The 25,284-nt window shown below is 37.0% G+C and overlaps 2 protein-coding genes across 5 annotated transcripts in view; one reads left to right on the top strand and one right to left on the bottom strand.

The window, feature by feature from the left end:
* The window catches only part of LOC143283946 (uncharacterized), a 57,280-nt gene extending 44,689 nt beyond the window's left edge, over positions 1–12,591 (bottom strand). For both annotated transcript variants that reach the window (XM_076590403.1, XM_076590404.1), the window contains exons 1-7: positions 12,230–12,591; positions 11,054–11,102; positions 7,276–7,361; positions 5,572–5,645; positions 5,044–5,141; positions 2,171–2,354; positions 549–617 (exon numbers count right to left, since the gene is read on the bottom strand). In XM_076590403.1, the coding sequence (XP_076446518.1) occupies positions 549–617; positions 2,171–2,354; positions 5,044–5,141; positions 5,572–5,645; positions 7,276–7,361; positions 11,054–11,089 (547 nt within the window). In that variant the 5' untranslated portion in view covers positions 11,090–11,102; positions 12,230–12,591. The remainder of the gene's footprint in view (positions 1–548; positions 618–2,170; positions 2,355–5,043; positions 5,142–5,571; positions 5,646–7,275; positions 7,362–11,053; positions 11,103–12,229) is intronic.
* A 277-nt stretch (positions 12,592–12,868) lies between these two features.
* On the top strand, positions 12,869–24,774 carry LOC143283944 (leucine-rich repeat-containing protein 51-like). 3 transcript variants are annotated; one of them, XM_076590402.1, is made up of 5 exons: positions 12,869–12,903; positions 15,899–16,032; positions 16,451–16,662; positions 17,666–17,806; positions 19,361–24,774. In XM_076590402.1, the coding sequence occupies exons 1-5, from the start codon at positions 12,890–12,892 to the stop codon at positions 19,517–19,519; spliced, it is 660 nt and encodes a 219-aa protein (XP_076446517.1). In that variant the 5' UTR covers positions 12,869–12,889; the 3' UTR covers positions 19,520–24,774. The 3 variants fall into 3 exon arrangements, with proteins under 3 accessions (XP_076446517.1, XP_076446516.1, XP_076446514.1); XM_076590401.1 differs by lacking the exon at positions 12,869–12,903 and adding an exon at positions 14,039–14,121; XM_076590399.1 differs by lacking the exon at positions 12,869–12,903 and having other exon boundaries at positions 15,637–16,032.
* The last annotated feature ends 510 nt before the right edge of the window (positions 24,775–25,284 follow it).

Genomic DNA, 25,284 nt, shown 5'->3' with positions numbered 1-25,284 from the left:
AGCACATTCATATCACTTTGACATCTCCGTGACACACGGTCCTTGATTATGCAGTGCTTTTCTACAATGTTTTTGTTTCGACATATCCATGAAGTTCATACACTGCCATTCGAATTTGTTGAGTGAGATTATGCCATTCATATATACTGCTGCAGTTTTGTGCGGCACTCAACTAGTTACTGTGCTCATTTCCATCGCATCGTCTGTTACTGAATGATGCAATGTGGAGAAATGCTTTTTCTTACACTTCATTGGTTATCATTAAGATGAAAATTTTAAACATGCATTGTACAACAATGTTACACAATTTTCTGTATTCATGCTAAATATACCATCACCACATAACAGCTTCAATCAAGACCCAGGTACTTACACTTAAAACAGAAAAATAACAATCAAACCATGATTAAAAACTTAAAACCGGTTTTATGCTGCTGAAATAAAAAATCAACATTGTAAATTCTAAAACATATGCTGAAATACACATGCACGCACACACACACACTTGTCTTCCAAACACCTGTGGCCTACACAGATACACAACCTACCTGACCAGCTGCAAGCAGCACCCCCCTCGGCTCTGTCCCCAGCATTGTATGAGGAGGTGCTGCCCTCACCTGGATCAACACAACACAACAGTCAGCACCTTGGTCAGCCTCCTCTTCCATGCGCATGGCATCTTCTGCAAGGTGCCAACTCAAATCATATCATGTTGCTTACTGATTGTCCAGCCGACCCCAAAGAGGCCATTTCAGGGCTGAATACCTGTCAGCTCCTAAAACCAGTCAAGGGGAAACTAAAGTTACCGTAACATTTGATCTATAAGCCGCGACTTTTTACTCCAGCTTCAACCTCTGCGGCTTATACAATGATGCGGCTTATTTGAGGATTTTAACGATACTGGGAGTGTCACGTTCTCGTCTATTCTTTGCTGCCCTTCAACTCACCAAAATCATGATTTCTGTCCATGAATTTTTGGATAAGCTTCAGGATAGTGTGCTAACTGTTCACGTTTTATAAATCAAATCCACAAACATTAAAGCCTTCAGATCAGCATTCAGTTCTACTCTGCTCAAGCATACACCCTCATCATGCCGAAAACGCGACGTTATGCTTATGATGCAGCCTTCAAATTGAAGGCGATCGACCTAGCAGATGACAGTGCAAGCGACGAACCAGCAGCGACCTCCACCTTCATGTTCATGAAGTGAAAGTGAGGCTGAAGTCAGCAACAAGATGGCAGAGGAAGCTGTGCTGGTTCTCTTCAACTCGGACACTGAAGACGAAGATTTCAGTGGATTCAGTGAGCAGGATGACGTTGAATAAATGTGACTATCCCTAAATTATGGATCTTATTTTCGTTGTGTTTATTTATTATTTTTTTGTGGCACTAGCAGTATTTTCGCTTGCTTTTCTTTGTGTTGTTCCCGCTTGTGTTTATTTCATAACCTACAGTATTGACAGCTTTTTTGTAGTATCAGTATGTGTTCCGGTACAGGAAATAAGTACGGCTTATAAGCCAGTGCGGCTTATGTATATATAAAGTTCAATTTTTTCCAAAGTAGGTGCGGCTTATATACCAGTGCGCTCAATAGACCGAACTTTACGGTATATCAAAAGAAAAGGTCTATTAGAATTATGTTAAAAGACCCGATTCACCCACAAGTCTTAGTGAGCAAGTCCATTGTGTTGCTTTGACAAGAACTGCAGCCTGTGGCTGAGAGCATCGTTTCTAAAATATCTGGCGGTGGGTAGAATTTTCCACACAGAAACCTGGCGGTGAAAGAGTTAAAAAGACCCAGTTCACCCACTTCTCGTACTGTCCACTGATTGTAAAACTCATTAAAAGTCAAGAATCAAAACCTCTAAAACTCTGGGGTAAAGTTTTTAAGCATTGCCTAGTCTTCCTGTTCCAAACTGTTCCTGTGGAAAAAACAACACCAGCAAGATAATAACAACAAGAAAGACAATAATGATAATGATACCACTACTACTACTAATAATAACAGCAATAATAATACCTAAACTAAAGGAGATTAATACGACTGGTTAATTGTATTGGGGGAAAAGTAAGTAAACACACACACACAAGATAAATGAAGGAGAGATGACTGAAGTGAAATAGAGCTTATGAAAGGACACAAATTAAAATAGCAAGATTGCCAAGAACCTGAGTGCTCTGAGAAGATGGAGGCAAAGTCCGTCGGAAGAGATGTGGAAGAACTGTCAGGCCGCACCACAGCTTCAATCAGCTGCCGCATGTCCCAGTGCAGAGTGGCATCCACCTGCAAGGCTGCCGTCTGGATAACTTCATTGTTGTCCTGAATGCCCGCGCATAACAGCAGCAAGAGAACCTGGGCACACACAGTGCACATGCTCTCTTCACCAACACAACATGTGCAACATTTATAATTAACACTGGCACACACAGCACACAGCCTGTTTTCACCAAATACAACATGTGCTAGATTTTGTAACATTGGCACACACAGCACAAAGCATATCTTCACCAAATACAACGCATACTAAATTTTGTAACAATGGCACACACTGCCTGTCTTCAACACAACACATGCTAGATTTTTTAACACTGACACACACAGCACACAGACAGTCTTTACCAACACGTGCTAGATTTTTTAACACTGACACACACAGCACACAGCCTGTCTTTACCAAATACAACATGTGCTAGATTTTGTAACAATGGCACACACTACACACAGCCTGTCTTTACCATCACAACATGAGCTAGATTTTTAACACTACAGTTTGTCTTTCCCAGCACAATTCATGCTTGGTTTGGAGCACTAAGGGCTCTCTGTGTGTGTGTGTGTGTGTGTGTGTGTGTGTGTGTGTGTGTGTGTGTGTTTGGTGTGGTGTGGTGTGGTGTGTGTGTGTGTCTGTGCTCACACATGTATTTCACTGAGAGAGTGTGTGTGACTAAGATTAGGTTGCACTCATTTTTTTTTATATGGACAGATCAGAGGTGCACTGTTCATTCACTAGTAGCACATATAAAATTATGTGTGCACTGTATCAGACAAGTGTAACACATTGAACAGTAAGAGCAGTATGCTTATTTATCACACAAACATTTCGTGTCAGTTTTTTTTTCTTGTGAAGATTATGGAGATACACTGTGTTAAACATACCTGTGCAAAAAATCTTTGTTTTTGCTATTTGTGCACTTGTTTATGAGTATAGTATCTTTTTATTTGCAGTATTTATCATTAGCTGATAATAACTTTTATTTGCAGTATTTATCATTAGCTGATAATAAATGAGCTGTTATATAATCATTACTGATTGTATTTTACTCTTTTTTTTTTTTTTTGCTCATGTGTTTCAGGTGTCCTTGTCAACACTGATAATTTCCATCCAATGGACTTCTTTATGCTTTTCTTCCCAGAATCAGCATTCCAACTCATGGCTGACCAGTCCAATCTGTATGCAGAGGAGCTGCTGTCAGGCATCACTAAACTCAGTCAACATTCAAAGCTGAATGCTACCAAAGACATCACTGTCCCTGAAATGAAGGCATACACAGCACTTCAGATCGCAATGGGGCTGTGTTGTAAGCCTGAAATCGAGTACTACTGGTGGACATACTAGCTGCTCAATATGCCATTTGGAACCATAATGTGCAAGAAGCTAATGTGTCCCACTCTGTGTCTTGAACTGTATCATACTGTGGAGGACTATAGGAAAGCAGCAGCAACCAAAATTCATGGTCTCCAACAGAGAACAGTTCAGACCTGTGTACATATTTCATTATTGTATACATATTTTACCTCCATTCTTTTATTTTCTGACTCTAGTACTGCAGTAGTATTTCAGTTTCATCAGATAGTTGTGAAGTGTAATATAGTTCCACCACAGTAAGATATTTCAAGTGAGGACACTGTGAAACCTTCAAGTGAAGTGACAGAAATAATCATTTTTCTACAAAAACGCAAGTTCATTTTGTGAGTTTCCCATGGATTATATTCTGCATTACACCATTACATGGGAAATATAGTTGTACTGAAGACTTCAATTGGTGAATTTGCTTTGTTTTCAGCTGCATTGCAGTGATGTTTGTGTTGTACCTGTCTGTTTATGTCTGTAATGAGTCAAAGTGCAAAATTTATACTGAAAAAAAAAACAAACATCATAATTAACACAAAAATCAAAATATTTCACTTGTACCAACATCATTTACTGCTCCAAAACACAAAAATTCCATCATTCCTCTTACTTAAAAACAAAAAAACAGGAAGTCATTTGGTTCAAAAACAAAAAAGTTATAGTAATTTTATATCAGTAGGACCACGCGCCCCAAATCCTCTTGAATTAGCAGATCCACGGACCATTCTGTACGTACTGTTTTCACCAACACAAAAAGTCCTAGATTTGTAACCCTGGCACACACAGCATATTATACTGATTGTCTTCAACATAACACATGCTGCATAACAACAACAGCAATCACTCATTTCTTGACAATGTGCGTATGAATCTCTCTCTTCCGTGACCAAACACATGCTTAATCTGTGACAACTGCTAAGAATCACACAGTCTTCAGTGACCCAACATGTGCTAAACATGAAACAACTGCAATGAATCACACAGTTTGTACAGGTCTTTAAAAATCATTAACTTCAAAAACGTGTTCTTTCTTTTGCTCAGGATTGCTTCTAACAAAAAACTGTGTCCATCCTTCAAGTTTGCTTAGCATTCAAACATTTTGATTTCTCTCTGTCCCCCCATCTGCACCCACCTGCCACCACCATCTTTAATAAGTATTTCACATCATTTTTATTTCACTTTCAAACATTATTCTAAAACCTTTCAAGCTGGACATACGGTGCTGAGTCACACTTGATAATCATTTCAAATGTGCTCAATAATTTTTCAGAAGTGCCTTATCACACACACTCACACTCACCACACAACTAACATCACAAAGATATAAAATCAAAATATAAAAAAGATATTAAAAAAAAAAAAAAAAAAGAAACAAGTACACAGTTTCAAACCATAAATGAAAACAGGCCTCACCTTGGCAACTTCTTGAACCACATCCTCTGGGGAAGTTCCACATTCCAACTGACTGAAGTCAACCAACTTTTTATCGCTAAAGCACGTGTTGTAGTGCTCTGCAATAAAACAGGTCACATATTATTTTAGCCACCTGAGCCCAACAGGATAAGCATTGGCTTAAAACAACCATTCAACAGTAATACTGACATGAATATTGATGTTTTTTATCAGAATTTGCAGAAAGTGAAACATAACACCATTCATAAAGCGTCATCAAAAAGTATCAGTGCAAACATTAAACAGCCTGCTGACAGTGCAAGTTCAAGTCATTTCAAGAACTAGCTTGAGCAAGGTCTAGTATCAAAGCAACAGAAAAAGTAGAAAAAACTTTCAAACATAAATCTGATAACACTCACATAACCTTGATGTAACAAAAGTGTACAAGTCTGACAGAAAAGAACTTTTAATTAAACGCACAACAATCATTAACAGCACATTTTACATGCACTGCTTCAAATAGCAAGCTCTGTGTTGCTGCATGCTTACCTTTCAAGAAATGTTCAGTGGCATTCACACACTGTTTGGTGCTGGGGGGTTCTTCCAAGTTTTCGGAGCAGCCTCTGTGAGTACAGATACAGTCGCACAGTTCACCAACAATATCAATATCCATTATGTATCAACTCAAAATATAATAGAGGACGCATGTAATGACAAAATCAAAACAAAAGATGGACTGAAAACCAAGCTCAGCTCAACCATAATGCACGCTAACAGATTAAATGAAAAACATTTGCTTTCGTCAAAAACTGAAAATGTGTCTCAAATTTAAACATCAATGAAAAATCAGTCATTGAGGATTCAGGGACAGCAGCCTGATCATCAAGCTGAGGAATCTACTGTGATGTAGAGTGATCCAAAACCACAAAATACAATTCAAGGACCTGATATGTACACTTCACACGCATTCTTTTAATTCATAAATAACTTCCCTGATTGCATTTTCACTTTCAAATTCCAAAACATATCCAAGCGATTTGTAACTTTTTTTTCAAAAACTGTACAATAATTACTTACACTAATTACAGTTGGCTGTTGCATAGCAAACTTGAAATTAATAAATATCAAGACAACTACTTCAGTACATTGACAACATTCAGCTAAATTAGCTACATTTTCATACTTTAATGTTTCTTGATTTTCTTGATTCTTAAGGTGACCTCTTTTTCTTTGTCATTTATGGGCTGCAACTACCATGTTCACTTGTATACATGAGCTTTTATAAGTATGACATATTTACTCCCACTGTGTAAGCTCCATACTCCATTTCTCAGAGGAATTCATGCCATGGCCCTGGTATGTTTGTTTCCATAACCCATGAAATGCTGACATGGATTATGAGATCTTTAACATGCATATTTGATCTTCTGCATGTATATAGACATAAAGCGGGTACTGGCACTAGCAGGTCTGCACATCTGTTGACCTTGGAGATCAGAAAAATCTCCCCCCTTTACCCACCAGGTGCCATGACCGAGAACTGAACCCCAGACCCTCAGATTCAAAGCTTTAACCACTCGGCTGTTGCACCCAACAAAGTGACCTCATTTTCTATTTCCCCTCCATTTCCATGCTTGTAGTTGTAATGAGTTCCTATCAAACTCTTCTGACTTTTGTATACTCAGGCTGGGGAGTGGTCCAGGAGTTTCCTCTGAATAACAGCCGCAGTCCAGGGGTTGCCTTGCTGGGGTGCAGGGACAACACCCTGTTGTGGGATCCTGGAGGAAAAAGCCCCCTTGGCAAAAACGAAATAAGTGATTTTTATGAGGTTGGGGGGGTGGGGGGGGGGGGGGGGGGGGCCTCTCCTGAAAGCTAAAACAATTCACAGTTTCTTCTCTGACCCCAAAAAAATTTTTCGTCTGAAAAAAAAAAAAAAAAATCCTCTGAAATCATCTGCTCTTCTACTGAAAATAGTGGATCCCTGAGAGTTCCCCAGCCTGTATACTGTAGACAGATTTATGGGCAAACACCTGTAAGAAACGATGTTGTGGCACTCCAGTGGGGGACGCTTACCCAGTCTGGCTTCACATGTAAGCAAACGTTTTCAGTATGAGGTTTACAAGGTGAATTCTAACTTTATGTTCCAATAAACTTCCATTCATGATTCTCGTAACCATATCAATATGATGAACATCACTTAAATATGTCATTCTAAATAATGTTTCAAGTTCTCCAAAGAAAATGAATACTCACAGATACTGCAGAATCTTGGTAAAACAGTCGCCATAATCAATGGCTTTCAATGAACCCAGATACTCGCACCCTGGAAGGCGTTTTATCTATGGAGAGTAAAAAGACATTCTTCATTACTTACACTAAAGTGTAACCCAAACACACTCGTAATAAAAATAAAGAAATGGTCAAAAATAGAATTAGCAGCAATATATAATAGCACATCCCAGAAGAAAAACATTTTGTACGCCCAATAAATAATACAATAAAGAAAATGAATAAAAGCTTGAGTAAGTTTAAAACTAAAGAAAGGACATAATTATCCATAAACATAACAATAACTGAATAAGCAATCTATGTTCAGCTTTCTCATTTCTTCTAAAACAGTCAATCAGAATATTAACTTGGTCATCTAATGAACAACTTTATATATGTCATGTGTACAATACTGGAAACACCCAGTGAAAATAATGAGGTCCACAGCTGCAGCTTTAGTTATAACTTCCTTTACATGTGTTTGTGGACTTTTCTTAGTGTGTTCCATGACATGTTTGTTCATCAAAATCATGTATTGTTCATCACCAATTTTTTTGCCTGATTTTTTTTTATTTTTAAACAATATATTTTGTGTGTGGATGTGTCAAAAATGGCGCCAAAAAGTGGGACATGGCTTGGGTTGAAACTTGTTCAACAATCTAACTTAATCAGAGCAAGCAATACAATTATGAATAAAGCATATTCTGCAGGTAAATAAAACACTAATCCCACTGACAGCTAACTTTTGCAAAACACTAGGCAGCAGAAGTCCCAAGAACTGAACTGAACGCAGTTTCTGCTTCCACATGTACCGCACACAATACATTCTCTTAGATCAGCGATAAAGCAACGTGGTCGTGTTCCGCACTCCAAACCTGAAGTGTGTGGGAACACCGACATGGTGAACATGACAAAATCCACATGGTCCTTGCAGGCTAAATTACCACCAACACACCCGAATCGTCTCCATCCGACATTGTGAAACACACACATCCACTCACGATCTCCATGTGTTTCTACCTCTAGGGCTTAGTGTATACATGTGGCAAGCAAACAAAGGAAATGATATAATTGTGTTGCGTTGTTTATTACAATAGCTATGTATCACTGGACAAAAACGCAGTAAAATACCATCAAACAAATTATAGTGTCAATTCTCTCAAAATGCGTTTGCTTGTGTGAAAATTTTTTACGCAAAAATGTTGCATAAGTTACAGTCTCCACCTGCACATGAGCTTACATTCAAAGCATCAGTAAGTTTATTTCTTCTCAGGTTTAACCCTTTCACTGCCAGGAAAATAAGATTTTAGTTAAATCTATTTGCCAGGGTTTTTTCCACAAAAAATGGGTATAAATTTTCAAAAAATTCTGTGCTCTTTGTTATTTGAGAAAGACCCATAAAAGTATATATTTTCTGAAAGGTAAATGAATAAAGAATACAAAACACATAATGGTTTCCCATTTTTGACTCATTTGTGTAAACAAAGTGAGTCTATGTTTTAACCCGGTGTTCGGTTGTCTGTCTGTGTGTGTGTGTGTCCGTGGTAAACTTTAACATTGACATTTTCTCTGCAAATACTTTGCCAACCGACTCCAAATTTGGCATAAAAATAGGAAAAATTCAGTTCTTTCCAGTCATCTTGTTTAAAACAATATTGCACCTCTGGGATGGGCACAAAAAAATTATAAAAAAGAAGCCAATTATATGCAAACTGCATTTACTGGTATATTTATATTTTTTGTATTCTCTAAACTTGGCACTTTGACCTCTTATTCTGACACAACAACAAGAGGAGTCATTATTATCATTTTTTGTTCAAACAGGAACTTCTTTTGCTAAGCATGGAATTTTTATTTATTTTGCAAACGTTTTGGCGCAGACAGTAAAAAAGGGAAATTACTCTGTAATTAATGCTAGGGGACTTAATTTATCACAAGTGAGTCTTGAAGGCCTTGCCTCTCTTGTATATATTTTTAGTGACATGCTGTTGTTTTGAGATCAGTGTTTTATTTTTTGTCACATTTTCAACTTGATCATTACAAACATTAGTCAGGTAATTTGCACTAAAATGTCATATTTTCTGGACAAATAGATATCTGCACACACAAAATCACACCAGAACCACAAAAATAAATAAATAAATAAATAAATAAAAAGAGATAGATACACAATGCATTGTGACTTCTCCAAGTGATAATATGGATGTGATGCCACGCACATTCAGTCTCCACCCCCCTCCTCTTCACCCCTCTTACATGATCACTTTATCCAGTTCACATCAGACTGCATTGGCTGAGTGCCAAGAAAATCGCTCACACTGTGTCCTGTTAATAATTTGGTTAGTTTGTGTCATCTGCTACAGTTGTGCAGCCGGCATCACTCACTGATAGTTGTATCTTGGCCATTCTCTTGATTGCTCCCTTTATTTTCTATGAAATCGTCCTATAAATGTTCATCACTGTCTTCTCCTTCGAATTTACGCTTCCATTCTTTCTGAGCATCACCTAAAGAAAGCTATCTTGGTTGATTTAGTTCGCCACAATATCACATGTCTTGAGCACAGCATCAGTCCAACATTTTGTTAAGCAACCGAGGAAAGGAGCCAGGCAAAACACTGCGACAGTGACCCAACCAAAACGTTCAAATAAAGGACTGCCTCATGACGTAGATAGGGTTTCTAACTATGAATAGAATCTAGAAAGATTCCCCAAGCTAAAGTGACCAGCATTTTTGTCAACGAACTGAATGCAAACCAGGGAAAAGTCTGAATATTTCGATGACGAGTTATCTCATCATTGTGGCAGCGAAGCGTACATGCTTGTGATGATGAGTTATCTCATCATATAGGCAGCCTAGGGGTTAATATGGGACACATGACTTTAATGCCTGTACTGATGATGGCAACAAGTGAACAACCCTTGCATGAGCCTGATGAGGCCATGTTATTTTCTTTAAAAAAAAAATAGTGCTTAGTGGAAACCATGTAAGTCGCATTGGTCTACACTTTGCTGATTTTCATAAATGAAGTCTCACTTTAAATATCCCTGTTTCCTTTTTACTTCTTTTTTTTTTTTTTTTTTTTTTAATTATCAAAAGTATATTTACTCTTCAAAAATGTTTTTTGCATCTATTTTACATTACTTTTGATTTTCACCCTCATGCCCCAAAAGTATTTCCAGTATTGTACACATGCACATGGATTTTACTTCCACAATTATACAGTGGCAAAAAAATATTGTGGTATTGTAATGTATCAATGCACATAAATAATTACTCTCTTCACTGCAATGATGACATTCCCTGCTTCTGGGCACATCATCCAATACACAGACCTGTGCTAATCATGCTATATGATGATGTACCCTGTACATCCAAATCCACACATTTTGTTTCACTCAGCATGGTAGAAATGTCTTCTGCAAGCAAGAATTCATTCCCAGTGTGACATGCCCCCATTAAAACAACTGAAATGAATAACTGATTGATATGCAATGAATGACATGCCCCCATTAAAACTGAAATGAATAACTGATTGATATGCAATGAATAACCATACTGAAATATAGATCTCCAAAATCACACTCTGACAAAGGAAAACACATGCATCCTTTGCACTCAGTATTTGACTGGCTCATTTTCAAGCACATGAGATCTGTTTTGTTTTGTTTTTTTTGGTTTTTTGTTGTTGTTTTTAATTAAGGTGACAAACAAAACAGAAAAAAAATCGTCCCATCATAGTTACAAGTACAGTCTTCGACTTACCCATTCAAGTAGCGCTTTTTCTTTTTGTTCTGCCATCTTTATTTAATATCTGAAAGAAACAGTATATCACTTATCAGTCAGACTAAAAACTAGTAAAACACTGCCTGTCAAAAATCAATATCTTAAAAGAAAGATATGTAAATAAAAATGAAACAGACACTGACTGACTGAGACAAGGAATAATAAATGCATTTATTCAGTGATTGCTGTTTACATAAGAATCAGATCTGCTTTTTTCATAAATTTTACTTGCAACAGTACTAATACTAGTAATAGTAATACACAGAAAAATTAAATGAAAACTGATCTCAAGCTGAATGAAACGTACTGAAAACAAGATATCCAAAATTCTGGGGCACAAAAAATGCCAAACTCAAAGTATTTATGTTACTAAAAAGTACAATCAATCTGGATTTACTTTCTCTTTTTTTTTTTTCAAGTAAAAGCCTTTTTTAAATCAATAAATGGTTTAAAATATAAATGTAATTCAAGATGAGGCAAAAAAAAGAAGAAGTAAAATACTGAAAAACAAACAAGTGCAGGAACAGCAGCTGCTCAAATGTGGATAAATTTAGTAGATGCTGGTTTGAACTTCTCAAAAGCTTTGTGGGACATTTTTTTTCAGCCAGCAGCTTGTTCCCAGCCATAATAAATTATTGAAAATGGGCCAAGAACTGAGTAGTCTTTTAGAGTGTTGCTCCAAAACCCAATGTCAGTGTTGTTGGCATGCATGCCATCCTGGAGTACTATCAGTGATGTACAATCCTGTTGAAATTCAATATTGAAGAGTTTCTTCTCACAATGGCAAAAATGACACTGTCCACCATTTTTTTTTTTTTTTTTTTTTTAAAGATTGGGATCTCCTAGACAGAGGGTAGGGATTGCCCATATCTTGCTGTATCCAAAATTTAAGGAGCAGTTTGTTTTAAGAATGGGGTAATTATGCCTCTTTGTTAACTCCATCACACACACACAAAAGAATTACAAATGGCAAGTCAACGAATTTTGAAAGGACGCCCTCAAAGCGTGCAACGGTAGCGGTGCAAAAGACATGTAACACATGTAAATACTACTGGTATAAACACGGGTGATGAAGATACTTTAAAATCAAAATACTTTAAATATTTCAGTCACATCTCATCTTAGTCTAAATTGTTTTAAAAACTGAAAACATACCTGTTTTGAACAAACACTGAGAGACAAAACTGTGAGGACATGTTGGTTGAAAGGCCGAAGTGTAAAGTACTGTAGGTTTGAGTGTACGCAAACCTGAACAAAGGTAAAGGAATTCTGTTAAAACAAAAAAATAAATTATATATATATATATTATAAACTGCCCCGCAAATTATAGACCGATATCGTTGACCAGTCTTGTCTGCAAATCTCACACCACCATTGACTTGTTTTTCACCATCGCTGCACATAGCAATCATACACGCCGTGACCGAGCTCAAGCATGAAGATAAGACGCCATGATCGATGAAATTTCGTCTTTAAAGTTCGGCGTTTCGCTGAATTGATGACAACAAGCAAAACTTCTTCTGTCAAAATTGTATCTAATGCTACAAATACAAGCAAAATACACAAGTGAAACACGTTTTTCGATACCATATCATTTGAAAAAACATGAATTCGTCCTTACATTAGCAGGTTCCTACTACCTTGTTCGTTTCAAAATACACCGCTGGTGCTCCGAGTTGGAACGGAAGACCACGAAGCTCAAACAACGCTGTGACTCGGCTATTCCCGTTGATCGAATTTGAACGTCTGTTTCCGGGTTTCTCCAAATTTCGAATGGACTTCCGTTTTGTGAATTCGTTGTCCCTGGGAACAAACATGGCAGATCACAGGTGACTTTTTCTTTTTCTTTTCTTTTTTCTCCAAAATATAAATTGAATAACTTTCGTGTTATAATGTCGTCCTTCGTTAAATATTAGTTTGAAAATATTGTTGGTATTGGTCAAAGAACTTCAGTAACCGCTTACGACTTGTTACTTGCAGAGGGAAGAGGGGCAGTATAAAATTTTCAAAACATGGATTGAATGACTTGTTTTCAAATTCAAGAGTGGAAATAAAGTATTGAAATTTATCACACAGAGACACCGCATTGTCACACTTCATTCAGCCACCGTTCATTAGTTTTGGGTTTTCTTGTTGTTTTTCACAGTTTACTAAATACAGAAAATCATGATCTTCGCTGATATTGAAGTGTCCAGAACTTGAAACTGTTTTGAGTTGTACAATTTTTGTAGTTTCAAAGCACTGTAATAACAATTATGCGTTTGTGCATATGCATACCATTTTACTGTATCATTACCACAAATAAAGCCAGCATTGAGGATAGATTATTCTTGAAATTTCTTAGATTTTTTTAAGATAAAAGTTTATGTGCTCGCCTCCCTCAGAAAATGAGAACTGTATGCCAGTTGCAAAAAAAGATAACATTACTCATATAATTTCTGTGTTCCATTATTACCACTTTATTGACCACCATTTTTATCTAACATCTGGTGATTTTTTTTTTATATATATTTTTCACATATATGAGAATGTATGTTAGAAACATCACAATATATAATTATATGCTTATACATGTATACATTATATATTAACATGCTCATGTATATGTATTATATGCATACAAACATGCAGTGATATGTATAATCCATTCATATACTACATATGATATGTGTGTGTGGAGAGAGAGAGAGATGGTAAAAATGTATAAAATTTAATTATTAAATTGATTGCAGAGAGAGAGAGAGAGAGAATATGTGTGTGCATTTAACTATTTAATATATGTGTGTGTGTGTGTGTGTGTGTATATATATAGACACACACACACACACACACACACACACACACACACACATATATATATATATACTCTTTCTATGGCTCTCTACATGTGCTTTTAACTATTTTGATATTTTCTTTTCAGCCTGGTTGCAGAAACGGTTGTAGGCCTGCATATAAAGTTCACGATCTGATCAAAGAAAACACAGACAGTATCTCATCATGTTTTTGCTTAAATGTGGACACCTTACTGCTCTGGAAAAAGTTTTAGCGTAATTTTTTTTTCTTTTTTAAAATGATTTCATTGTGCTTTTGGTTGTTCTGGTTTGTTATTTTCATTATGCATTGAACATCCTGCTTGCATTAGTTGCATTCAACCTTTGTAGTAAACTTCTCACATCCTTTGTTGTAATTTTGTTGCATTTTTTCTTTGGTTAAGTATTTTATGCCATTTTAATTTTCACTGTTCAGCACAAACAAACAAAAAACTAAAAAAAAAAATGTTTTGCATGTAGAATTGGAGCACATAATGCTATACCCTACTTCCTTCGCCATTTTGAATTGATCAAATCAAACTGTATTTGTCCGTGTTTTTGGATGGTGTGTGTATATATTGCACACTTGTCCACTGATAAATGAAAGTTTCACAATATTTTGGTGTGTGGCTTTTTTTTTTTTTTTTTTTTTTTTTTTTTTTTTTTTTTTTTTTTTTTTTTGGTGTTGTTTGTTTTATTCTTGTTCTGTTTTTTAACTAGATCTGAATGGAACAAAATATTTCAAAATTTCAGCCATTGAAATTTAAGAAAAAATAAAGCTGCTGCAGGAAAGACATATCATACCTGATTTTGAATATTATGAGCTGAGGATTTAGGCTCTAATATTAGTGGCCTGATTTTGTTGTATTTTATTTGATTCATTGTCATGCCATAGTCACAGTGTCTGATATTGTTGACCTCATTTCCTTGTGTTTTATTTGATTCATTACAACACCATATGTCAGTCTGGTATGTTTATTATGAGTGGAAAAAAAAAAGAAAGAAAGAAAGGAATTCTGTCTCAAGGAAATTAGCAGAAATGTGAAAGAAAAGTGAGTACTGTGCATACAGGTTGAAGATTGTTGTTGGCTGTTCACAATTATTTGTAATGCTTAGTTGTGGCATTTCATGCATTTTTTTTCATTTGGAGGAGGCAGAAAGGGAGGTGGGGCCATGTGGGGAGACTGGGTCATGAATATTTCAGGGGATGGTCAACCTCTCTAATCAATTCATGTTTGCTAATAATTTTCAAAACAAAATACCAATACACATGTATACAATGCATGGCATGCCTCTGTGCTCTAGCTACTGGTATGCATGAATGCATTTTTTTTTCTGTTCTTTGTCATCACTCTTCTCCTTGCAATACTCATATTGCCCAATTTAAGTTATTTAAAAGAAAAATGTAATAAACTCATGACACCAACACACATTTCAGTCAAATAAATATATTATCTAACAGAATATTTTACATAACTCATGTAAACCCAAGTTTATCTTTCAGAGTATGAGTGTCAGGACTGTTGCTTTCAGTATGACTGGCCATGCAAACTCACTCCCCCCACCCCTCTCTCTCACTTTCTCTCTCTCATTCACACATGCATGCACGCACACGCATGCATACTCATTGACCTGGGCACCCAACTGATTGAATTTTCAGAATGCTTAATGAAAATGTATGTTTCAGTTTTAGTACAGATGAGGAAACTTCATTCTTCATTTTTATTTTGAGTGAATGAAAAAAAAAATTTGTTTGACTTGCTTTGTGCTGGAATTGGTCAAGTTCTAGATGTGACTTCTTGAATATTATATTGCTTGGAACTCTCTTTATGGGCTGGAATAGGTCTTTGTCCACATGACTCCTTGAAATAAGGGGGAGAGAGAGAGAGAAAGAGAGAGAGGGATTCACACTTGATACGCTGAGGTCACAAATATAAATATATGTTTGTTTCAAAATGCTGTTCATGTGTGTTGACATTCTTGAAACCAAATGCAGTGATGTTGGTTTTTTCAGCCTTGCGTTAGAGAAAGCCAGGGAGGAAAAAGAAAAACCAAAGCCGCTACCTGTACCAAAGCCTGTTTTATACGGTGAAAATGAAATTGACATTCCTGTAGACTTCTCATTCCTTCAATTAGCCTCCCTCACAGGTATGTACTCTGAATATAATCTCCCTCTCTCTCTTGTCTGTCTGTCTGTCTGTCTGTCTCTCTCTCTCTCTCTCTCTCTCTCTCTCTCTCTCTGTCTCTCTCTCTCTCTCTCTCTCTCTCTCATGGCCAAAGTTCATTAAAACAATTTCGTTCGTTCGTTCGTTCTCTCTCTCTCTCTCTCTCTCTCTCTCACACACATGTTTTAACACACACACACACACACACACACACACAGAGGTGAGGCGAGGGATGGAGGGGGGGTCATGGAAGGGAAGGATAAAGTAGGGTGAAATAGTGAATAGATAAATAGACAATAAACTGATGGGAAGACCTTAAATTGTTAATGCTACAAGCTCCCTATTTGGGAGGTGTTGTGGGTATCCATCTGTTATATCGTCATTATCATCACTACCACCAGATGCAGAAAAAGAGAACCCGCGGTTCCCCGAGGTGGAATCCCCTAGGGAAGATGACACAAAGTTATCGTTTGTGGGGCGGTCTCTGCGCCTGAACAACAATGAACTGAAGGAAGTATCCACCCTGCCCGCATTTGTGGAGACGTTCTTTCAAGACCCCAAGAACCTGGGCTGGATCGACCTTTCCTTCAATGCTCTCACCGTCATTGACAAAGTAAGTTGGCTTTGGTTCTTTTTGGACATTGTTTGTTTGGAAGTGTCTAGTGTGGGACATTCTGAGTATACTGAGTGAAAAGCTGGTATTGGTCGTAAGGCAGCAACCAAAACTGAATGATACTGAAGTGTAAAGAATGTCCAGCAGAGGATATAATAAGAAGTGCGCAACATGTTTTAAATGGTTTCCTTTTGACACTATTCTGCTTCATCTTTTTTAGTCTAGTGAAACAATGGGACCGATTTTCACAGAGTGATTCAGTAACACAGTGTTTGTTTGTGTGTATGTGTGTGTGCATATACATATGCCAAACATTATCATTAGCACTTTCTCAGCAACAAGTTTTCCAGAAACTGCATTGGCAGGGTAATATTTAATATTGTATGATATACAAATGGCAAAGTTGCAAGTGTGTTGTCAGCAGCAGTACAGGTCAGGGTCATTTCAGGTGTGTGGCCTCCTTGTAATGTGAGCTAGCTTTTGATACTTCCCTGTGGACTCCCAGTGTTGAGACTGCAGCCGAATAACCCCATGAATATGGCTGTTGTATGTGTGGGACTGAGGGATAAATGATCAGTTTGGGCTAGAGAAATGCCACTCAGATAGATGCATGTGATTGAGAAGCAAAAATAAAAGAAAACAAATTGTATGTTGTTTTCAGGAGGCATGGTGGCAGAATCAGTTAGTTATTGGACTTTTGATCCAGTGTTCACCTGTGATTAGACTTTAAAGCCCCGTTTTGGCATGGTGTTATGTCCTTGAGAAAGGCACTATGCTCTGATTATCCTCATTCCACCCTGGTGTGACTGGGTACCTGATTTCAGTCGGGAAAGGTTAAAATGGCAGGAGAGAATTGAGTTCCCCCTTCCAGTGCCAAGCCTGAAACCGGATTTGAATTCACTGTACCAATGGCCAGAAAAGACTATGGGACCATTAATTTTTTTTTTTTTTATGTTGTTTTCATGATCCATGTTTAGGGTTGTTGTGCTTTTGTTTGGCCCAGGCCCTTGTGGAGTTCAAACAGCTGCACATCCTGTACCTGCATGGGAACAAGATCAAGGACCTGAAGGAGGTGGACAAACTGGCCAGCCTCCCCAAGTTGCGCAAGCTGACGCTGCATGGCAACCCCATGGAGGAACAGCCGGTAAACACGTCATGTGTCCTCTTTGTGGCTGAATCTGTTCGCATTATCGGAAACCAAACTTCAGTAGAAAGATGCAAGATGCAGTGGCAGTTATATTTATTGTTCTTTTCTTTCTCTGTTTGTGGGCTGCAACTTCCACATTCACTTCCATGTAAGAGTGGGTTTGGGGTTGTTTTTTTTTGTATTGTATGACCATTTTTACCCCGCCGCTAACCAGTTAAGGCAGTCATAGTCCATTTTGGATGTGTGCATTCTGGATTTATTTGTGTTTTCATCACCCACCAAACTCTGAAATGGATTTCTGGATTTTTCATTGTGCATATCTGAGATGTTCCGCATGTGTATAGATACGATTCAGGGGGAATCGGTCTAGATGGTGTGCACATCTGTTGACCTTGAATTTCTGAAAAATCTCCACCCTTAACCCACCCGGTGCAATGGCATTTGAACCTTTTGAAAGTCAAGTGCTCTAACCACTCAGCTATCATGCCTGTTAGCAGTAGTAGCGAGAGCTGGAATTGCCATCAACAGCTAAATATAAGAAGTAACAGCAGTAGCAGTGAGGACTAGTTTGAGCCAAAGTCTTGCAACTTGTTTTATTTCATCTGATACAAGAACATATTTTTATTTTATCTTGTACATATTATCTTTTAACTTTTTGTTTTTTATTTTTTGTTGGGTGTTTGTTTTTTTTAGGTCGTAGTGAGAGGCAATAAAGCTATGTTAAACGTGAAATTGTTGTTGGCATTGGCATTTGAACGATAAACACGAGCTGCAATAGGAGCAGGTTTGAAACTTAAACTCATGGCTTATTTCATACCATATTAGTTTTGGTTTTGCCTTTTTAGGGGCTGGGGGTGCATTGCACTCTTTTGGTATCCTTTCTAAGCTATCAAAGTGTGGCAATTTTTGCTTGCTATCTAAAAGATTATTGGAACTAGTACTTGTGGGTGTTTGTTTTATTGTTTGTGGCATTGAGTTCCAAAGGTTAGAAGAAGTTCTGTTGCTAAGAAAATGTTTTTGTTGGTTTGGTACCAACTAAAGAATTGAATGGGAAATGGGCTTTCCATGAATGCAGAAAAACACTAGCTTAGTTGTTATTCGGCTTAGAAGTGTATTAAAACAAAATAGATTGAAATAAAACAATCTGTTTTTTTTTTTAACAAGATACATGCAACATTTAAATATAAAGTGGAATCCATAATGCTAGTATGTCGTAGCAATTGGAGATGTCTGTTTTTTGCTTATGAGCCATAAGGTTTTACGTCTTACTGTTGTAGTCATTATTTGTTTCAGAATATTGAACATAGATATCTGTAGAGGCTGGCTGTTTTAATATGATAGTTGACCTGGTTTTTGATTTAAGGTGTATTTGTCTGTACATGCCTGTAGCATTTTTTCCATACACGTTTGATTAATGGAATGTCCATGTTTTTCGGAATGTATTTCCATGCTTAAGGTATGATCTGCTTGCATGTGTGTTAGTGTGTGTTTGTGTGTGTGTGTTTGATATATGTATGTGTATTTGATGTGTGTGTGTTTGTCTGTTTGCAGAACTTCAAAATGTATGTGACCTCGACCTTACCTCAGTTAACCAACGTTAGCTTCAGTGCTGTTACCAAGTGTGAAGCAAATGCCTCCGTTTCATGGAAAAGGATGTTCAACCCAGACAAAACTAAGAAGAAGAAGAAGGCCAAGGATGATGATGATTAAGACCAGTTTCCTGTATTTTACAGGGTTTTTTTTTTATGCCATGGCTAATTTTGTGAAAGGGTTGTCCAAATATAGTAACAGAGCCTGTGATATCTCCACTTTGGACTTTAACTGCTGGAGAAGTGAAGGTGTGTTTATTTAGCCGTCATTTGTGACATTTTTGGTCATTATGCAGTGTCAGCAAACTTTTGTCCATTTTTGTCTCCAAATATATATTTTTTACAATCTATACAAAATCCCACTTGTTGTCTGTGTGATTAGTATTGTCTTATGATTCAAAACTGTCATACAAATTATTATGGGCAAGATATTAGACTTTTCTTAGAAGACTTCTTTAGTTATATATATATATATACTGCATGTCACAATGAAAAGACTCACAGATCAGTATTTGGATTAAGTAATTTGATGTTTTCTTATGAGTGAAGTGGACATTAGGGCCAAACAAGGGAAGATCACAAACAGGCGGTGTCACTAAACCATCCAGAGATCTGAGATGTGGGATACTTATATTTGTTCTGACCGGCATCCAGACATTAAGAAAGGGATTCCGTGAACAAAAAACTTTCTATTTAGCTTTCAAACATTTCTCACCAGAAAAACAAAGCAAAAACAAAAATTCAACTCTACATTGCTGTCATATACTTCTGACTTTGCATTGCATTATATGAATGTATTCTTTTTTGTCACAACACATCTCTTTGTTTGAAATTTGGGCTGCTTCCCCACATGGCTACCTTTTTTCTTTTTCTTTTTTTCTTTTTTTTCCCCCCCTGCCTGCACATGTATTTGATCTGCTGTCAAATTGGAATTTTCTGCAGAATTTTGTCAGGAGCATAGCCATGGGTTCTATTCCACACAGTAAGTGCGTTCTGCACACAGAACCTGGATTTATTGATTCATCCAAAAGACTAGCACCTAGACCACTACTCAAGGTCTAATGGAAAAGAGAGAAAAATCCTGGTCCATTTGAGAATCAAATCCATGGATGCTCCTGAACAGGTGCTGTACGACCGGGCTGCCACTGCCACTTCAGTGGTTAATCTGCTCTTTTTCTCTTGCAGAGCATGTAATTATAGGTTTGTTGGTTTATGTACTCAAACAGCGAATTGCAACATGCACTTGAACACACTCTTGCACACACACACACACACACACGTATATACACACTCATACATACACACTCACACACACACACACACACACACACACACACACACACACACAAAGTCCAAAACACATGGTCCTGTTGCTTGTAATCAAAATTTGAAGTGAAATGATTTGTGATACACTGCCACGGGTATTTTGGGGTTTTACTTACTGGACTGAATGATGCCAGTTCACTATGAATATTATCATGTTTAAAAGGAATGCTTTGAAGGATCAGTACCTTCAGCGAAAAATAGATAGTATTGAGTGTGTGGTGCATACATGCATGTTTGGCATAATCACTGACCAAATGGTCTGGTATTGGGTATTTTGTAGATGATTGTGTCAGATCAAATTCACATATGTTGTAGGTGAATATCACATTCTTCTTTCTCTTTTTTATATATATATATAATTATTATGTTAAATGGACACAACTATAGATTATTGTACAAAAAAGCACACATTACATACTCAGTCAGTCTCATGCTTGTTGGTGTCAGTTAAACAGTAAAGCTGGCAGTATGCATTTATTGTGCGCATTTAACTGCACTGTCTTTTACCATGGCTGATAACATGGTTATGTGCCTTTCCATGCATTTTTTGATAGTCTTTACAACTGTTATTACTCAACACCCAGTTTTTCAATGTGGTGGTATCATCTGTTGGATTTACTGCTTTCAGAGCCAAATGTTGCTATTCCAGACAATGAAGATAATATTCCAACTTGTACAAATGGTGCATGTTGTCTGTACCATGGTCCTTCTAATGTTGACAGTTGCCAAATGGTAATTCAGCGAGAAACATATCCTGGGTGTGCTGACATTCAAAGTATTATTTGATGAAAACAGACAGAATGAGTGTGGGATAGATTTCTTGTGTTGAAATGAGGTAACGGTTTGCCAGTTGTCAGCATCAGGTAACATGTAGCATAATACATGACGCATTTATGTAGTTACTACTGTCATGTTGGTGCTCTTTTCATGCCCCAATTTACGCAACCTTTGCTGAAGCCAGGCTGGATGTCATGTTTTCATTCAGTGTCTGAAGGAAGCTTGCCTTAATTTTTTTTAACAAATTTATGCTTTTTTGTTCTATTTTGTATTTGCTTATGTTTTGTGACAGCATGTTTATGATGAAAAATTCAGGCTGTTTTCTCAGGAAAGTGGGAGGGCATGATTATTAGAACACACAAATACAGTGCCAGTGTTTTCTGCCCCACCTCAGATGATATTTAATCTGTATCTGTAAAATAATTTACCTGTTACAGGGTTTATACATTTTTCTGAAAGCTTGGGGTTTGAGAGGTCAGTTTCAAAACTTTAATCTGTATCTGTAAAATAATTTACCTGTTACGGGGTTTATACATTTTTCTGAAAGCTTGGGGTTTGAGAGGTAATTCAGCGAGAAACATATCCTGGGTGTGCTGACATTCAAAGTATTATTTGATGAAAACAGACAAAATGAGTGTGGGATAGATTTCTTGTGTTGAAATGAGGTAACGGTTTGCCAGTTGTCAGCATCAGGTAACATGTAGCATAATACATGACGCATTTATGTAGTTACTACTGTCATGTTGGTGCTCTTTTCATGCCCCAATTTACGCAACCTTTGCTGAAGCCAGGCTGGATGTCATGTTTTCATTCAGTGTCTGAAGGAAGCTTGCCTTAATTTTTTTTAACAAATTTATGCTTTTTTGTTCTATTTTGTATTTGCTTATGTTTTGTGACAGCATGTTTATGATGAAAAATTCAGGCTGTTTTCTCAGGAAAGTGGGAGGGCATGATTATTAGAACACACAAATACAGTGCCAGTGTTTTCTGCCCCACCTCAGATGATATTTAATCTGTATCTGTAAAATAATTTACCTGTTACAGGGTTTATACATTTTTCTGAAAGCTTGGGGTTTGAGAGGTCAGTTTCAAAACTTTAAATTTCTTGAATTTGGCTGTTTGGTATATTTCCTATCAACAAACTGTATAAACAGTAAGGCGGGAAATCAGTGGGGGAAAAAATATCACCTGGTTAAATTAGTAGTACTGTCAATGGAAATAATGTTCAGTTATCATTTTCCAGTGCGCAACACACATACACACATGCACACACAAAGACTCACACAGATGATTTACATTCTTAATCTTCTTTAAAATGATTGTCTACTTTGCATAAATTCTAAATCAGTTTTACATGTTCTTTAGATCTCCAAATAAATTTGTGGACAGATGAAACAGAACAGATCATCATATGGACCAAAATAATGTTTTGTGCTGGAGCTTGTATTGTTGCCATGTCAGTGCCATTTCATGCAAGTCAGTTTACTCTTTGCACAATTGGTGTCATTTCAGTGCCATGTGTATGGAATTCCAGCTCTTATTACTTATATATGTGTCATCTGCTGGCTTGTTGGCTCTGTCAGTCTCAACTTTTTTTTAATCTGTTCTTGATCATTTTCGGGGAAACTTGCAGCCAGGCTGAGAAAACTCAATTGACATACTGCAGAGTTCATATAGTGATGCCAGCAAAATGTTCCAGTTTTTGTGAAAAAATGAAAAAAACTTTTTTATTCCACCTGGGACGAAAGCTGGAACAGAGTTAAACTTTTGACAGCTTCTTTGACTTGCTATCTTGTGCACTCGCATGTTATTTGAAAGTGGATAATTTGTGAGATCTTAAAAGTCTGATTCACAGTTTACTTCCGAATGTGACACTTCCTGGTTCAAACATCATCCACGATACAATCCACAACTTTGTTCAGACAGATTTTAGCCGTATATTAGATGAGCCATAGAGTTTAGCTGTATATTAGATGCACCATATTAAAAGGCGCAAGGGTCTTCTCCTTCTTCAGCATTCGTGGGCTGCAACTCCCACGTTCACTCGTACGTACATGAGTGGGCTTTTACATGGATGACCATTTTAACCCCACCATGTAGGCAGCCATACTCTGTTTTCAGGGGTGGCGCATGGGTCAAAGTCAGGGGGGGGAAGTATCGCTTTATAATCCATGAAATATTCAAGTTATTTCAAGGGACAGTAACAACAGCAGGGCAGGCCCTCAGTTTGGCCAGAGTGGCATGGTTGTGTTGTGGAGAGGCCTGATGGTTTCCCTTCTTGTCTCTCCTGATCGTGCTATACTGCGACAGTGTGTGCTGTTTGTATATCTGTACATATGTATAATATAATGTATAATATATATGTGTGTGTGTGTGATTGTCCATGTACAAGTTTGAAAGCATGAGGGGAACGTGGAGAGAATGGGTTCTACATTTTTTTCTTTTTTTTTTTTCTTTTTTTTTAGAAAAAAGAGTGTGTGCTTGGATATGTGTATGTTTTTGTATATGTGAAGAAAAGGGGGAGACAGTGTGTTTGTGAAAATTAAAGGTGTGTTGGTGATTGAGTCCGGATGACTGAGGATGAATGGCAGGTTTCAGTGATGGTGAAGAATTCTGCTTTTAAGCAGAGGGTAAGACAAGACAGATTGGTGACTGAAAGATAAGGTCCAAATGCTTTATTTGCATTTATTGTATTACTCAGTTATTTTGAGAGTGAAAATGAAAACAGGAACAAACCATTGATTTTGAAAGACTTCATATACATGTTATCTGACTTTCACTGTAACCTGGAAAATGGGGGATGGATCATCTAATGTCACTGACAGTGAGAAGGCTTCAAATTAAACCAATGAACTAAATTTAACTGGAGCTTGAGAAGGCAGAGGGTGGTATGTTCAGTTTATTATCTATTCTTGCAGCATGCAGTATGGAAAGGAAGTATTTAAATTTATGTTATGGTGATATTAACATTTTCTGTGCTTGCAGTATTCAGTTATATATAAAGTGAGTCATGAATTTGTCATTTTGGTACAGAAAGATGGAAAACTTGTGCTTTTTTTCTCTTTTTTTAAAGACCATATAATCTGATTTATTTACAAATACATATATCATTTTTCTATGCAGCTAGGCTTAGAATAATTCACACGATGCCATAAATTGTTTTACACATATAAAATTACATACTGTAGCTGATATCTTGTTAATTCCATCTAGTCCATGCCTGGCACAACAACCAAGCTATTGGTGTGTAGGAATTCTAGGGACAGAGTTGTGCTTTAAGGGGGGACTTGGCGTGCATTTTTCTAGTATTTTTGTATCTCGACTTCTACTAAAGCTATTGCCATGAAATTTTGCACATAGACAGCAAAGTGGATTTGGAGCTAGAATACAAAGTTTCAAATGTTCATGTTACATAGAAATAATTTTATGATTTTTTTTCTTGTTTTTGTGCTGTTGAAAACGAGTACGTCTGCTCCTCCTCTACAGTTTGCAAAGTTAGGTAGTATTGAAGCTAAAATCATAATCAATACAAAGGACATGAATAGAAGAGTGCAATAGACATAAATTAGTATGTATAAATGTACATAAATGTAAATACCATCGCCAAGACTTTGGAGAAAATTGACAAATGTAAATAATTATTTTTAACCTAATATAACACTAAAACTGTCCAAGATCCATACTTTCTAATGGTTTCATTGCACTCAGAAGCCATTTTTCCATCTATATGCAAAATTTCAAGGCAATAGCTGTTGTAGAACTTGTACAGTAAAGGAGGGCAGT

Source organism: Babylonia areolata, chromosome 7 (assembly GCF_041734735.1).
Source record: "Babylonia areolata isolate BAREFJ2019XMU chromosome 7, ASM4173473v1, whole genome shotgun sequence".
In the NCBI taxonomy this organism is placed as follows: Eukaryota; Metazoa; Mollusca; class Gastropoda; order Neogastropoda; family Buccinidae; genus Babylonia; species Babylonia areolata.
This window is presented reverse-complemented; position numbering and strand designations above follow the sequence as displayed.

Excerpts from the sequence above, each read along its gene's own strand:
- LOC143283944 (XM_076590399.1), top strand. The coding sequence starts at position 15,840 with ATGCTGTTCATGTGTGTTGACATTCTTGAAACCAAATGCAGTGATGTT. Across the intron at positions 16,033-16,450 it reads TCAATTAGCCTCCCTCACAG|ATGCAGAAAAAGAGAACCCG; the intron begins GTATGTACTCTG and ends CACTACCACCAG. Across the intron at positions 17,807-19,360 it reads ACCCCATGGAGGAACAGCCG|AACTTCAAAATGTATGTGAC; the intron begins GTAAACACGTCA and ends GTCTGTTTGCAG.